This window comes from Macrotis lagotis, chromosome 5, assembly GCF_037893015.1.
Source record: "Macrotis lagotis isolate mMagLag1 chromosome 5, bilby.v1.9.chrom.fasta, whole genome shotgun sequence".
NCBI classification, from domain to species: Eukaryota; Metazoa; Chordata; class Mammalia; order Peramelemorphia; family Peramelidae; genus Macrotis; species Macrotis lagotis.
This window is the reverse complement of record NC_133662.1, coordinates 123,710,293-123,727,300: the sequence shown is the minus strand read 5'-3', so window position 1 is coordinate 123,727,300 and position 17,008 is coordinate 123,710,293. Positions and strand designations below refer to the sequence as shown.

The 17,008-nt window shown below is 34.4% G+C and overlaps 1 protein-coding gene across 3 annotated transcripts in view; it reads left to right on the top strand.

The window, feature by feature from the left end:
• Nucleotides 1-17,008, top strand: part of MAN1A1 (mannosidase alpha class 1A member 1) — a 197,024-nt gene that overhangs the window by 97,296 nt on the left and 82,720 nt on the right. For all 3 annotated transcript variants that reach the window (XM_074187460.1, XM_074187462.1, XM_074187461.1), the window contains one exon: nucleotides 16,911-17,005. In XM_074187460.1, the coding sequence (XP_074043561.1) occupies nucleotides 16,911-17,005 (95 nt within the window). The remainder of the gene's footprint in view (nucleotides 1-16,910; nucleotides 17,006-17,008) is intronic.

The window sequence follows — 17,008 nt, the reverse complement described above, 5'->3', positions numbered from 1 at the left end:
CAGAGTACAAAAAGAAGAAAGTTTAGGTTCTAATTGTATGTCATAAAATTTAGCAGTAACATCAGAATGAACAATGGATTGTTTAATTATTTAAATCCATCCCTGGATTCTACTGAACTGCCCTCTAGTGAAAATTGACTAACCCCCCAGAGTGTATGAGAAGAGAACAAATGACAATTGTATCAATGGGGTGATGGAACAAGGCTTTCCTGTATCAGGAACTAGAGGACAAAGTACTCAGAATCAACCAATCTATTCAGAATTAACCAATCTCCTAAGGAAAGAGAGACTGAGATTTTAGCAAAGTTGAATCAAAGAGCAGAAAGGTTAAGATAGCATGTCAGTTAAAAGAATATAAACAAAGCTAGGTCGAAGGCAGAGGACCCTGAATTTATCTGTGTGGCAAGAGAAATTGTTTTGAACCCCTGGGAGAAATGCCTATAATTGTTCTTTGCCCTCCCCCACAATTTGAACTATCAGAGGATACTACTCAATTTTTAGAGTATAAAGCTCTATTTACAACCTGTGTTGATTTGTTTCATGTTCTAATACCAATAGAGAGGGGAATGTTCATGGTCCATATTCATTTTCATAGATCCAAGCAAATAAAATGAGGCAATAATATGACATGTCTCCATTACTGTGCTTTTCCCTGTCTAGAAAGAGCCGGTACAGATGGTCAGGCTTGGTATAAATTATACAGGCAGGTTGAGCCACCCCCATTTTGCTGCACCAACTCTGTCACTTCCTATCAGCATAAGCATATCATAACTTTCCAATTCCTTTACTTTTCTTTTGGTGGACCCTTCACTAAGCAAAAGAGGACAATGATCACATGGAACAGTCATTGCTAGATCATTAACTTGGAACTTTGGGCAATAGGAGCTTAAGTCCTGGCTCTACCCCTAACTGTATTCTTCGATGAATCATTTCTCTTACTCTCAGCTTTTTTCAGCTGTTAAATGACCGGTTTGTAATAGATGGCCTCAGAGGTTCCCTCTAATTCCATAATTCTATTAATTAATCTCTTTGCACAACATGATTTTGTTTTGTGACAGTCCATTTTAAAATGTAATCTCAGGAATACATGCTCTCCCCTCAAAGTGGGTATGACTAGTAGAAAGAATAACATTTTGTGAAAAACACTTTGAGTTAATATAAATATCATTTAATCTGTCTTTTTTCTTTATTTGATAAGTTATATATATATATATATATGTATGTATATCAGCATTTTTATTCGTGTACTCCTTATACATTGTCCTGTTATGCAATCTTCTAATAGCTTGATCAAGATACAAATTAGTGATCATCTGCATCCCTAAAACCTCAACTTAGTCAGCTTGCCCTCTCACCTCTATCCTTATTTCTTTGCTGAATTCTCACCTTGAGGGAATTAATTAACAATAACAGGCAGGGTATGCTTGTACTTACACATTTTTATATATAGAAGTACCGAGAGTTTCAAGCTCAGAACTGTAAAATTTCCGTATTGTTTCCCTGTCAACTATTTTTTATGGGTATCATTTTTCAGTTAGCTCCTTTTTAAATGTCAAAATTAGTATGTGAATTTAGCTCCCTGAATTTTGTTGGGTTGCTGAGCGACCAGCAGGTGAGTTAAGGTATCTCTCAAGTCATTCTATTTAAATAAGTAGTTTACAAGACTCTAAAATCTTCAAAGTCACCTTTAAAAAAATTTCTTTTCAACATCTGTTTCATGAAGAAAATTACCTTACTTAATGATAATTGAATTTCCTTCATTATGGTCTATCTATAGATCTCTCCTTTAAAAGCTTGTTTATTTACCACTATATCTATTAAATGTTAGGTGGAAGTCAATATTAGTCCCAGCACATATGCAAATGAGCAGGGCATAGAGCTTAAGAAAACAGATGGGGCTAAAATCCGTTCAGCATTCTCAAATCAAGCTCTATGGACTTTGGATTATCAAAAGCAGTTTAAAAAGCTTCATATTGTTAATAGTAAGAGGATTTCTCCATTCCAAAGAATTATATTCAAAAACAAACCTTCAGCGAGACAACCCAAAGTACATGGGTACAGAATAATGCTTAGAATATTTTCTGGGAAATATATTCTGTGTTTTAAAATAGCTAGACATGTTAGATTTTTCTGAATTTATCATTATTAACTACTTTTAGGAAATGATAACATTTTTTGTGGAACAAAGACTATAAAATTTAGATAAGACTCTTAAAAACACCTTAAAAGGCATTTTAAATATCAAAAACTAATTAAACCTAAGATGTAAGATTAATATCAAAGATATTAAGAAAAAGGTGCTAGAAAGATGCTGTTAACACTTAGCATAGTGTTTTATACTCAAATGGTTTCTGAGAAAAAGTGTTTGCTGACTCACCACTGCAAGAATAAGCACATTTTGATTTTATAGAAGAGTATGAATTTTCCAAAGACAATTAAACTTTGCTTTTGTCTTAAAAGCTTTCTTTTTTGAGGAAGGTGGGTCAGTTTTAAATATCTTTTGTTCTTGTTACCTGCACTTTATGATTGATATCATCTACTTATGACAAAACTGTTCTAAAACTTTCCACATTCTTGTTTCTGACAATTTCCCTTACTATATTGATGTTGTTGTGCATGAACCAGCTATCTAGTTGTATAGAAAATAATATGAGGATTACACCCATACTCAGTTCCTGATCTTTCTTCTTATTTCTGTTTCCTGGCTTTCTTGTGTTACATCAAGTCCCACCTAATATTCCTCTTTCTACTAAAACCTTTCCTGATTCTCCTTAATTCTAGCGCTTTTTCTCTATTGATTATCACTGATTTTTCTTATGTATAAGAGAAAACTTAAACTAGTTAGCTCAATGTTATCAGTCTGACACCCCCCTCTGCTCCAATGTTACTTTCATCATCATCATCATCATCATCATTATTATTATATAACTTTTTGTACATAGTTATTTGCATGCTTTCTTCTATTTCGACTGACTGTGTGCTCCTTTAGAGCAAAAACTTGTCCTTTTTGTCCTTCTTTGGCATTTGATTTATAGTAGGCATTTAAATGTTTACTGACTTTGGACACTAAATTTACTCTAGTGTATGGGATATTCAAGGATGAGTAGCCCCTCTGGTGAGAGCTCTCCAAGCTCTTTTCAGGGCTTTTCATCCACCTTTAGTGTTTATCCAGTATTCATTTCTTACTTCTGCCTTCAAGAAGCTAAAGCATGCACAACAGTCATCACACACCTATACCAGGTTGAAGGTAACTAATAGGTCTCAAACCTGTTGTTGAGTTAGGGAGATATTTACCCCCAGGCATTTGAAGACTTCCCTCATTGGGATGAACTGATGAGAATAATTTGTTCCAATGATCTTCTGAAGAAGAAATTTTGTAGCTTAGTCAGACATCAAAGGCATCACTGCCTCCTGAGCCAACCCCAGGTGTCTTGACTTTTCTCTTGCCACTGGGCTTTGATGACACAGGTAGAGAGAATGAGACTGATGACTGTGCTACTCTGCCTCATTTAAATACAAATCACGCCAAAAATCAAAATATCACACAATGATGTCACTCTGAAAACCAAAGGAAAACAACTGGCTATCTTCCTCTAAAATCATCACCCAGAAATAAAGGAAATGACAAAACTACACACACCCTTTGCATCCCTGTTCAATTTAGCCTACATATTCATGCAGTTACAATCAAAGATATTTGAAAATGCTACATTTAGAAATTATCCAAAGTGAGGTATTCAATAACTTGACAAGTCATGTTGAGAACTAATAAAATAAGAAATAATAGCTAATGTTTGTAGGATACTTTAGCTTTGCAAAGCTCTATTATATACATTGCCTCATTTGAACCTCGCAACCTTACATTCAAGTTAAGAACTATTTTATCCCCATTTTACAGAAATAAGACAGAGGTGTTAAGTTCTTTGCCTAAACTTATACTTTCAGTAACTGAATGGAACAGAATTTGAATTCCTATCTTTCTAACTCTTAAGTCCAGTGTCCCAGCCATTATACTCCCTAGTTTTATAGTTTTAACTCTTTTTATCTTTGTTTGGGTTTTTTGGCCAGACAGTGGGTTTAAGTGACTTGCCCAAGGTCACACAGCTAAAAGTATTCAGTGTCTGAGGCCAGATTTGGAATCAGGTTCTCTTGACTCCAGGCTTGGTGCTCTGTCCACTCTGCCACCTACCTGCCCCTGTTCTATCCATTGCACCACCCAGCTGCCCTATAGTTTTTTCAATTATTTATTTATTTGTTTATTTTCATCCATATGCACATGTAGACTTTTAAGTTACAAAATTTCCTTCCACCCTTCCTTCCCACTCTCCTCCCCTCAGTGGCAACTAGTCGGGTTAGCATTGTACATACATATTTTGGATAAACATGTTTACATATTAGTCATTTTTCGTATGAGGATTTAGGATTAAGGGAAAGAGATACATAAGAGATCATTTTTATAAAGTGTTCATCAGATTTTTCTTTTTTTTTGTTTTGTTTTGTTTTTTGTCCTCTGGATGCCCCTATGGTTTTAACTTTTGATTCAGTCTGAAGAGATAACATGTGGGTGATCAGGAGAGGTTTAGGGATGGGAGAAAGTAAATTAGTCAGAGGCTGACAACATAAATTCTTTCTTGTTGTTGAATTGATCCCTGAGAATTTCTTCTTTTGTTTCCATGATTGCTTCTGGGCTTAATGGACATGGATGCAAACTTCTCTAGCTCACAGCATTCCTGGACTTCTTTCTCTACTACCTAGTCATATAGAAGTGGTTCTCAAGGTTCTAACTTCTATCCTTTTTTTCTCTATATAATCTTATCTCTTAATAATCTCATTAGTTGTCATTAATTCCTTTATCATCTGTATGCAAATGACTCTCAAACTAGTCTTGCCTGTCCATCTCTACCCTCTTCTGAATTACAAATCTGCCCATTGAATATCTCTATGGGATGTTCTATTGGCACCTCAAAATCACCCTGACATAAATGGAATGTTCTTCATTTCCCCAAACCCATTCCTCTCCCTGTTTCTCTTGAGAACAAATTCAACTTAATGATCATCCCTAACTCTACATCCCATTTCCAAGAAGTTGTTTTGTCTTGTCTGTTTACCTTTATAAGGTCTCTCTCTCCTACCCTGGACCTTCATCTTCTCTGACCAAGGCTCCTGTAGTACCCTATTAATTAGTACTCTTGATTTAAGACTCAGCAACTTCTATCATAGCTGTACAGAGTTGCTAAAATAATTTTCCCAAAACAGTGCACTGTCAAGTCATTTCTTCCTCAAAAGTATTAAATGAATTCCTAATGGCCTCCTGTGTAAAATACAAACTCCCTATTTAATGCCTCTATAATCTGACCCAAGGGAAATTTTTTTATCCTTAACTTTTTTACTCTCTCCTCTCTTCCCTTCTTTTCTATCCTTACCCCCTCTCTCTTTTCCTTATTTTCCCATCTATATAGTAATTTGCCCCATTTTTCTATTAGACTTATGTAACATCTATTTATATCTTTCCCCTTCCCTCTATTCCCATGACCACAACTAATTCTGGTCCTTATCACCTCTTGCTTAGACTATCCAACCAGTGTTAGTGCCTGGAGATTCAGAGACAAAAGCGAACCATTCATTGCCTTTGAGAACCTTATATTATACAAAATAGATATAAATTGATTTAAAAAGAGGACCCTAAGAGCTAGGAAAGGTTTCATGTAAAGATTTGCCTTTGAGCTAAGTCTTCAAGTCTTCAAACTCAGTATTCTAAAGGATAGAAGTGAGGAGACATATACTTCCGGGAGGGAGAAAGGAAGATCAAAGACACACAGATGGAAGATGAAGTGGAAACTATGAGGAATAATAAGAAAGCCAGTTTGATTGGACCACAGAATGTGAAAAGGGGGATAATGTATAAAATTGGAGGTATGTTATAAAGGGTTTTAGATACCAAGCAAAATAATTTATATTTTCATCTTAGAGTTCTCCCTCCCTCCAATATCTCCCCCCGTTTTATCGACTACACATGCCAAATTGATAATACTAAAGCAAAGGTGTGAATGTTACCTCTCTTGCTCAAGAAGCTTCAACAACTCCCTATTGCTTAAAAAAAAAAATAGGGGGTGGCTAGGTGGCGCAGTGGATAGAGCACTGGCCCTGGAGTCAGGAGTACCTGAGTTCAAATCTGGCCTCAGACACTTAATAATTATCTAGATGTGTGGTCTTGGGCAAAAGCCACTTAACCCTATTGCCTTTCAAAAACTAAAAAAAAAATATTTATTATTCCAACTATATGCAAATATGTTTTTCAAAATTCATTTTTTAAAATTTATTTAAGGCAATAGCTTTGTGACCCTGAGCACTCCTTAAGGACGGGGACAGTATCTCACTTATCTTTCTATCCATCCTCAAACTTAAGTAGATTATGCACATATTAAACATTTAGAAAATATTTTCTGAATGAATAGGGGATTGAGTAAAAAAAAGTCATAAGAAATAGCATTTTCTTCAAATGTATATGTAGAATAATGTACAGTTTGAGTAATGAATTTGAAATTTTTAAATAGAATTTAATATCTTAGAGATTTCACTGAAATGGGGCTGATAACTGAAATGCAATAGCTTCTTATTTTATGAAAGATTTATATTTTATCCTAGATTTAATAGGGAGCCACTGAAGAGTTTTAAACAGGTCAATGAAATGGTCATGACTATGTCTTCAGAAGATTATTAGTGGGAAGGATAAATTAGAAAGAGGCAGGACTAAAGTCTAAGAGACTCTCTAGTTATATTGTTTTTAAAAACCCAAATTGAGCAAGATCTAAAATAGGAGTAGCATTATACATTAAGAAGATCTTTCTATACTGAAATGGTAATTCATAAGCTTGAAAGTAGAAATGTGTGGTATAGACTATTTCCCGAAATAAAAAAAGAATTAGAAATCCTGTTGTTGTGGGTATATAGAATAAACTGCCTGGAGATATGGATGGTTCTTTTCTAATGGAGATCACAAAACTGGCACAGGGCATGGTATAGTCATGATGGATAACTTCCAAATGTCTGCCCATCTGCTGAAAGGCTCATTCCACTAAAAGCAGAGCATCTGATAAATTTGTAATTTGCCTTACTGACAATTTCTTCTCAGAAAGAAACCACTAATCTGGATTTAATTTTGACCCAAAAGGAAGAACTGGCAAGGTATATGGAAAAGAAAAGATCTTAGGAGGAAACAGCTATTTCAGTTTAGAGTTTGTGGTAGGAAATAAAACATAGCCTAGACCTTGGAAAAATAGAGAAAGAATTCAGAGAAAATTTCTTTTTATTTATTCATAACTCAATGGTCTCAGAAGGGTTTTGAGGCTCTAAAAAAGAAATTTTGTTTCTATCATCACAAAATTCCTCACTGAAGAGGAGAGTGACGAAGCATGTAAAGAAAAAGTCAATGTGGCTACCCATGGAACTCTCTCCTGAGTTAAGCAATAGTGTGTTTGTTCTTCAGTTGTTTCATCCATGTCTGTCTCTTCTTGACCCCCATTTGGGGTTTTCTTGGCAAAGATACTAAAAAATGAGAAACTGAGGCAAGCAGGGTTAATTGACTTGCTCAGGGTCACAAAGCTAAAAAGTGTCTGGGTTGGATTTGAACTCAGGAAGATGAATGTTCCCATTTCCAAGCCCGGGTCTTCAGTACTTTGCCACTCAGTTGGCATTTATAGGATATTTATAAAGGTCAATCAGTATGAACCTACTAAGAGCAGCTAAATGGCACCAAGTCTAGAATCAGTTGTTCTATACATTTTGTTCTATTTCAGAATTTAAGATTGTAGAGAGCAGAAGCTAAATCTACTTAATCTGCATAGTAATAATAAAACATTATTATTGTTATTGTTATTGACATTGTTATTACAAATAGTACTTATGTAGCATTTTAAGGTTCACAAAGTAATTTACATATATCTCATTTGATCCTCATAACACCCTGGGAAATAAATTGTCTTGTACTCATTTTACAGATGAGAAAGTTGAGACAAACAGAAATTAAGTGACTTTCTCAGGATCATATATGTAAGATTAGGAAAGATTACCACATACCCACTTATTTCTTTCATTGGAGTAATAGTGTTTAGCAAATTGCCATGCAATCATTTCTTAGGTATTTTTAAAATGATAAAATATTTTTTCTTTAATAATTTTAATTTTTAACTTTATTTCAGCTATTCTACCTGAAAAAAAACTGGTAAGGCTAGGCACTATGGTACATTGGGAAAAAATATTGGATTTGAAGTTATGGGACCAGGTTTTAATTTCTAGCACTGTCACTTACTATCTAGGTGACTTTGAATAAAAGTCATTTAACCTCTTTATGCCTCAGTTTTCTCAACTGTAAAAAATAAGGTATTGAACTGTTTAACCTTTAAGATCCTAGGATTCGAAGGCAAACTGTTAATATTAGTAATCGATAATTATACAAGAGTAAGATCAAAAATCTATAAAATATTTCTCTCTGGAAAGTATTTTTAAACTATACTGAAATGTGATTTTGGAATATCTTTGAAAGTATTTAAATTATCAAATAAGAATTTTAGCATTACCCTCAAGAATAGAAACTGTTGGGTTTTTTCAGTATTGACTGGTGACTGTGTATTTTTGGATTAGATAAAAGAAAACCTTTTTAATCTGTTTCCATTTGATTATTACTTTTAACAACTTTTCCCTATTAAGAAGAGTGTGTAATTCTGTGATAGTTTGGTAATCTAGTGCTGATTCTTAACAAATAAGGCTTTCGTTTATTGTTCTGTTTATGGTTCCATAGAAGAGCTAAATGCTCATCTATTAAAAACAGATGCAGTGTTGGTTATGTAATGTGACATTTGGATAATATGATACTTAAAATCCTCTTATTTTTAAATGGAAATTTTTAAAGATACCATCAATCAAGTTAATGCCAGCCAATGAGCCACATGCTGCAGAACTGTTGTGATTTACACTTTAAGAGTTAGTTTAAATTGATGCACTTATTATTACTTAACTTCTGTTGACATATGAATCATTTCTCTCTAGACCTAAATTTTCAGCATATGAAACTTTTATTGTAAATGTTTATATGTCACAAATGATACTTAGGGGAATTCATCCTCTTAGCCATTGATAAACACCCAATGAAGAAATAAACTAGGTACTGGTGGAACTCTAGGTACAGCATAATAAGTAAAACCATAGCTAAAATTTGAAGGAAAACAGTAGTAAACACAATTTAAAATAAAAGCAGGTTCCCTATATCATAGCAAAGTTTTGTTTTGAATAATCTAGAGTTTTTAAGGAGAGGCAGTATGACATAGTGGGTAGAGAGCTAGTCTTGGGGCCAGATAACCTGGTTTCAGGTCTTACCTTTGAACACATTATAACCAGGATGACCAATTCAACCGAAATTTTGGTATCTGATCAATTCAAACTTGAAGCATTTTTCAGTTGTACTGAAAAGATTTCTATTCTAGAGCAGGTATCCTTGTTCATTTCTCCTTTTCTTACTCCTTGCAGCAGCTTTTAAATATTTATTTATAGGTCTATTGGGAACAGCAATTGAGTAAATCAAAGAAAGCAATATATCTTATTTAGTGCCTTGTCTAGTTCTGTCTGTGAACATAATGTGAAGAGTTAGATGTATTACATTTGATGGATTTTTAAATGTGAGTAATTCTTAAAAGACATAAAAACCCCAGTAAAAGTTAGAAACAATGTTTATAGGGTCATAGAACTTAGAGACTGGACATAGAGATGATCTGTTTCTATCCTCTCATTTTACAGATGAGAAAATGAAAGACAGAAGATATGGAATAAGTTGCTCAAGGTCATACAAATTTTAAGTTGTAGCACTGAAATTCAAACTCAGGTTCAAATTCAATACCTTTGCCTCTATATTCCACATTCTGTTATTTAAGGATAATTTATTGATGTGATTTCAATAACATCGATTCATATAAGACCCCCTCATTAAATAATCCTAGATATTCCTTGAAGATTATTACAGGAGTTATTTTTCACTTTTTGAATAGAAGGTTACTTCTGATTTGGATTATGTATGTAGTCAGTCCTTCCCTCTAATACAAATCTTCTGAGAGGAAATGAAATATTTTTAAGATAATTAAATTCAATGTGAGATAAAAAAATAATGGTTTATTCTTGTTTTACAACCTTGTTGCTACTACTGGTCTTATAGAAATATAGATGTTATTATGAAGTCATTTTTAAATTGTATTTCTTTGACACTATTTTGTCCTTGCCATTTTCTCCAATTGCCCTGATTCTCTACCTTTGTCCACCACCAAAAATAGTCATCTGTGTCTCACAAATTGATGGAAATGACAAAGTATTTAATGCTTCTCACAGCTGTGCTTATATTTGTAAAGCATTTTAATGTATTTGGCTAGTAGACCAGTCATTTGAATTTGAGCACTAGTTTCTCTAGTGTGCCAGCTGAAAGTAACAAACAGGCCTGCATAAAGGATAGCACACTATTTGTAATTTGAACTTTGTAATTCTGCATATTATATCATGTACATTAGTTTTGGCTGTATTACTCTTTATGCAAATTTATAATATATTTCTCTTCTCCCTGATAACACTAAATATAGTAGAATAATTTGGAAGTATATTAGGTATTTTCCATTTTAGGTTGAAAAGTATTCATCTCTTAGAGAAATTTAGGTTGTTCCCTATGGGAAATCAATTCTCTTCACTCTCCTTGAACAGGGACAATATTGCTATCTTGAAGCAGTGATAAATTTATCTTTTTTTTGTTGTTCCATGTCAGTGATTTTATCAATATAAGGAGCTCCTAGTACAGAAATTTCCTTCACCAATGCAAATGAACAACTCACTTGCAACTTAAAGTCCTGTAGAATTTTTGGAGTCACTAAGAGATTGAGTGATAAGGCTTTGGTCACGCAACTGATGTGTCAAAACCAGGATATAAATAATCTTTCTGACTATTAGTAGTATTGAGTGTCTGGCTAAGTGCTAGAAATACAAATTTTAAAAAAAGAAATCACACCCTGGGTGCCCTCTAATTATTATACCATGTTACCTCCCAAACCAAAAATCAGGGATTGAAATTGGTTCAGCTTTATATCTGTTGATTCATCTAATAAGTCATAAATGGTTGCTTCACATTTTCATCCAAAGGTATTATAACAAGGATGCTATCAATGGAGACAAAAAAGTATTTGCCACTGCCGATAAGAAGCCTAAACCAGGAGGAAATAAATTCAATCCATATTTATTGAACTATCTATGTTAAGGTGATAATGCTCTGATGGAAGAAGAGTGAGTAATACAAGATGGGGGGTGGAGTTTATTCTGTACTGGACAACAAAACTGATAAAACACTTTTGGATGAAAATGTGAAGCAACCATTTATGACTTGTTAGAGAATCAATGGAGACAATGGTTATCATGCAATTTAGCAACTGTTGAAGTACCCAAGTTTAATAAAGCATAGAAATCTAAAGTTGGGGATTGGGGAAACAAGTATTTAAAGTATTTAAAACAGTATTCAATCAGTTGTTAAATTGAATGGCCACTAATTCTCCCAGAAATTAATCAGTAAGCATCTATTAATTGCCTCACCTATTTGGAACTGAGAGCTAGTTGTTGGGGGATGCAAAAATGAAAATAAGCCAGCTCCACATGTGAGTTGGGGAATTTCTCAACCAGGATTTTCTTAGTCTCACCTACCAGAAGGTACACAGATTGATTATCAAATAAGCTGAGGAGCCAGACTAAAAAAAAAAAAAAAAACATTTTACACACTAGCAACCTTCTCTTCCTCAGGAAATGATACTTTGTTATGGATATAGTGCTAGGCCTAGAATCTGGAAGACTTGATTCAAATGTGACTTTAGACACTTACTAGCTGTATGACCCTGGACTAATCATTTCACCTCTGATTGCCTCAGTTTCCTCACCTGTAAAATTGGAGTTGTGGTGAAGTTTAAATGAGATAATAATTTGTGACATAGTAAGCATTACATAAATGTTAGTGATAATGATGGTGATGGTGAGATTGTAGCTGAAGAGCAGAACAGAATTTGGATTATATTGCTGATAAGCAACATTCTGCTACATTTAAGTAGATCAATAAGCATTATTGTTTGCATATAAAAGGAAAGTTATTTACTGGATTCCTAAGGAGAGGCTCAACCTCAAACTCAACTGATGGTTTTTAAAAGTCTAGGAGGTAGTTAAATGGAAAAGTCTCCTTCCAGTGTAAAGATAGGAAAGTTGTCATTTTTGTCACCCAATATATTTCTAAAATAGCATTTTTTCCTTCCACAATATAAATGTAAAATAAATCCAAAATAATGGGAGAGGAAGGTCAAATGTTATCTTAGAGAGGCAGGAAGGACTCTGCTAGGAGATAACACTTGAGCTAAGCTTTGGAGGAGGCAAGACTTTTTAAGAGGCAGGGGTTAGAAATGATGCTTGGTAGTAGTTGAAGGTTTCTTGGGCCCTGAAGGATAGTATATGACTGGGTCAAGGAGGAGCTAAGGCATACCTGCCTAGGAGAAGTAAAATTAAATAGTAATAGAAAGATTAGGTTTGGTATACTTGAGTAGAAGTACTGACAATGAAATTTCAAAGGAAATAATGTATTACCACAGTTATTTTACAAGGAAAAATGAGTAATCCTTGATGAATGAATGAAAGTAGAGAAGGATTGTTCAAAACTTGATTTAGACATTTCAAACCTAGCCTAAGAGATTGAGAGAGTTGTTGACTAGTTCAGTAAAGTTAAAGGGGAAGGTTGTGGAATAGAAAATAGCCATTAAACATTTGTTAAGTTGCTCATATGTATAGGGATTATACTAAACTCTAGGGAAACAGAGAATTCCAAAGGAATTCTTGGTCTAATAGGGGAGACAATATCTGAACAATTTTGTATAAAGAAAGTATGTACAGTATGTACAGGATTAATTGGAAATCATCAACAGGGGATGGGAATAGAATCAAGAAGAATTGGGAAAGGCTTCCTGTAGAAGGGCAGATTTTACCTGGGACCTGAAGGAAGCCAGAAAAGCCAGAAGATAGATGAAGAAGAAGAGCATCCCAAATATGAAGGATAGCCAGCAAAAATGTTCAGGATCAAGAGATATGGAGTATCTTGTTTATGAAACAGCAAGGGAGGGGCAGCTAGGTTGCACGCTGGATAGAGCCTCTGGCCCTGGAGTCAGGAGTACTTGAGTTCAAATCCGGTCTCAGACACTTAATAATTATCTGGCTGTGTGGTCTTGGGCAAGCCACTTAGCCCCATTGCCTAGCAAAAAAAAAAAAAAAAAAACCTAAAAGAAAAAGAAGCAGCAAGGGGTTTTGGTGTCTGTCATTGAATCACAGAATACAGAATGATATGACTTTCATTTCTCCCTAATCTCTTCCTTTAATAGACAGGCAGCCATCCCTTGCAACAAAAAATAAATAAAGTCAGGTTTTAAAGGACTTTGAGTGTCAAACAGAGGATTTTATACTTGATGTTAAAAGTAATCGGAAGCTGGGGCAGCTAGTGGCACAGTGGATAAAGCACCGGCCCTGGAGTCAGGAGTACCTGGGTTCAAATCCGGTCTCAGACACTTAATAATTACCTAGCTGTGTGGTCTTGGGCAAGCCACTTAACCCCATTTGCCTTACAAAAACCTAAAAAAAAAGTAATAGGAAGCTACTGAAGTTTATTGAAAGTGAACTGATCAGACCTGGTCTGATCATTTTGTCAGCTGAGTAAAAGATGAACTAAAAGAGGGAGAGGCTTGGGGAGAACAAACCATTTCAGCAATACAGTCATGAGGTGATGCAAACCCACAATAGGTTGATGGCTGTATCAGTGGAAAGAAATTAGTGTAAGTGAGAGATGCTATGTTGATAAAAAAAAAAGTGACAGCAGTCAGTAACCAAGTGAAGATGTTCATAAAAGAGTGCTGGAAATTTGAAACTCTTTGATTATAGGCTGTCCTACTTTATTAAGTTTTTGAGGACAGAGCCTATGTTTATTTTGCCTTTTATCCCTAGTAATCACCATTTTACACCTAGTAGCATTTAATAGCTGTTTATTTGTATTAAAGTAAAACTCAGATAGGATAGTAAATTAGGAGTGTAGCAGCAAGTGAAAGGTGAAGATGTGAAATGAAATAGATTGCTTCTCTAAGAATGAAAGAGCAAGTAGAAAGGAAAGAATAGACATTTACCAAAATGGTAATAGACGAGTGGAAAGGAGAAGCCCATAAAGGGCACAAAGAAGAAACAGATGGAGAGAGTGATAGTGTTACAGATTCCTAGGGAGATGACTTTTAAGGATGAAGGAATTTGGGGGGGGTCAGAGACTTTCTGTGAATTTATGTATATTTGTGGCCATATTTCAGCTAGTTTTAGAAATAGTACTTGATCTTTAATCTGAATAAGAGTCACAGAAGCAAAAGCTCAGTAAGCCAGTTGTTGGACAAGTTTCTTGACCTTGACTCCTGGGGAGCAAGAGGGCAATGGATTTTTCCAGTTACTTCTTTCTTCCAAATTAGAAACTCATGAAATTTCAGGGGTGAACATGAGTTGTGTTGGATAAGGTATACATACTGAGATAAATGATTATTAGATAATTGATTACTAATATCAGGGAGATTCAAATTTTTTTCCCCTTCCTGTTTCCTCATTCTAATTAACCTCTGAAAAATAGAGCTGATCATGAGATTGGATTTTAACATTATCCTCAGTCTTCTTCATACCCACCCAGCTGGGACTGTTAGTTCTGATTAAAGAGTAAGAAGAATTTAATCTGGCTGAATTCTGGCCCATTAAGTTCTATTTAGGCTTGATGGGGGGGGGGGTGAAGGAGTGAATAGATCTTTTGCTTAGATTGCCCAAGTCTAAGGGTAATCTGATAGTAAGAGTGATATAATCAAAGTCATGTCCCCCAGCCCCTCACAAGAATAGGTCACCTCTCATTTTAATATTCCATCTTTAATTGTTAACCAATCAGAGCTAATTGCTCCCTGCACACTTTGGGAACTTTTACTCTTCTAAGGGCATATAAATGACAAAAGACCACCGTGATCCATCTTTTTGTTTATGAGAGATAATGAAATCCCTTTATTAAATATTCACTAGCCTTAATTACTCAGAAACTGTCTCAACTTTTTATCATAATACATACACACATATGTTTTGGTGGCTTCTTTTTGACAGACTCCTTTATAGTTATATATTTATAGTTCTATTGAATTTTACATTGAAAAGTTGCATTTATACTAAAGATTCATAATATTTAAAATTTTTTTCAGGAAGAGACCTTTATTAAAAATCTTTAAATAGTTGAAAAATGAAAAATTGCAGATCATTTTTCACAGGTCCCAAATCATACCTATTAGTGAGGGGTTGTAAAGATCATATAGTCCAGTCTCCTTATTTTATAGTTGTGTAACAAAGGCCAAGAGAAGTGAAATGAACTTAACCAAACTTACCTACCCAGTGAGCAACAGAGTTAGTAAGAGAGCCTAAACCTCCTGATGCCCAAGCCAGCCTTCTTCCTCTTTACCTTCCCCCCGTTCAGTTGCCGGTGAGTATAGTTAGCATCAGAACATTGTCACCATCAGAACATTCAGGAAGTTATCTAGATTGAAGGGAATTGATATTGTAATTCAGTACTAATCAGGAAACCATAATTCTAATTTTTGTTTTTAAATGTTATGAGTATATTGTTTTTATATGACTTTCATTTCTTAATTTATCCCCCCTTCCATGCCTTAACAGACAGGCAGTCATATCTTGTAACAAAAAAAATAAATAAAAAAGAGCTAGGAGGCTGGGGAGGAAGGGTGGAGTAAAGTATTTTCTCTAACCTAACCAATACTTCCACTGAACTTGCCAGTTTATATAGATGTACACACTTATAGCACCCACCTTTGTAAAGAAAAAATTTGTGATTTCACATCTTCTCTTCGATGTTAGACTTGATCTTTATAATGACAATTTTCAGTGTTCTTATTGTTATTGGTTATGTCATTTCATAAAGCAGCAAATTCTATAGTATTCTTATACCAAAATTTATATCAATTTCTTAAATTGTTGATTATTTGCTTTATTTTTATTTGACACTACAAAAAGTGCTCAGACAGCTGTTAATTTATTATTATTATTATTATTATTATTATTATTATTATTATTACTTTACATACAGGGCTCTTTCAGAGAGTCTCCATCTTCCTTTTGACTTCCACTTATAAAATGTGAATTGTATTTCACAGGAATGGTATTCTGGAAGACCTGGAATTATTAGAATGCTTTGTTCTTTAATCTGTATGCCACATTGTCAGCTTTTTTCAGATGAAATGACTACATAATTGACTTAAAATGGAAAGAAATAGAATACGATTAGACAACAGAAACCCAGTAGTCCTAGCTTAAGGGTTCTTGCTGGGGCATTAATGAGTTCTTGAAAAGCTGACTAAGTCCTTACTATTTCTCCCATTCCCTTTACATAAGTAAAAGGGAAAACTAGATGAATAGGTAGTGCTATTTCTAGATATATCTGTTCTATGAGACTTCCAGGTTCTAGATTTCATATTTCATGATGCTTTGTTCATGCTGTATTTCACAATTTCTGTGTTGTGGCTGAAAAAATAATTTGTAAACAGTCCTTGGATAATGGACTTCTTCAAATTTAGTTAGAATGTTTAGGGCATTCATTTAATGACAAACAAACTTTCACTCTTCTGGGGTTGCAGGATAAGCAAGTATCAGAGTAGGACTTTTTGTGGAGGACTTCAAAGAATATCTAGATGCATTTCTAATTCTTTTTTCTTTTTTAAGTTATACAAAAGTTCTAGTAGCATAGTACATTTTATCATTTTACTTTGACTTGTAATTTATTGACCTATTTAACTTTTCAGATATTTCGAAAGAAAGCAGTGGAACTTGGAGAAAAATTACTTCCTGCATTTCATACTCCCTCTGGAATACCTTGGGCATTGCTGAATTTGAAGAGGTA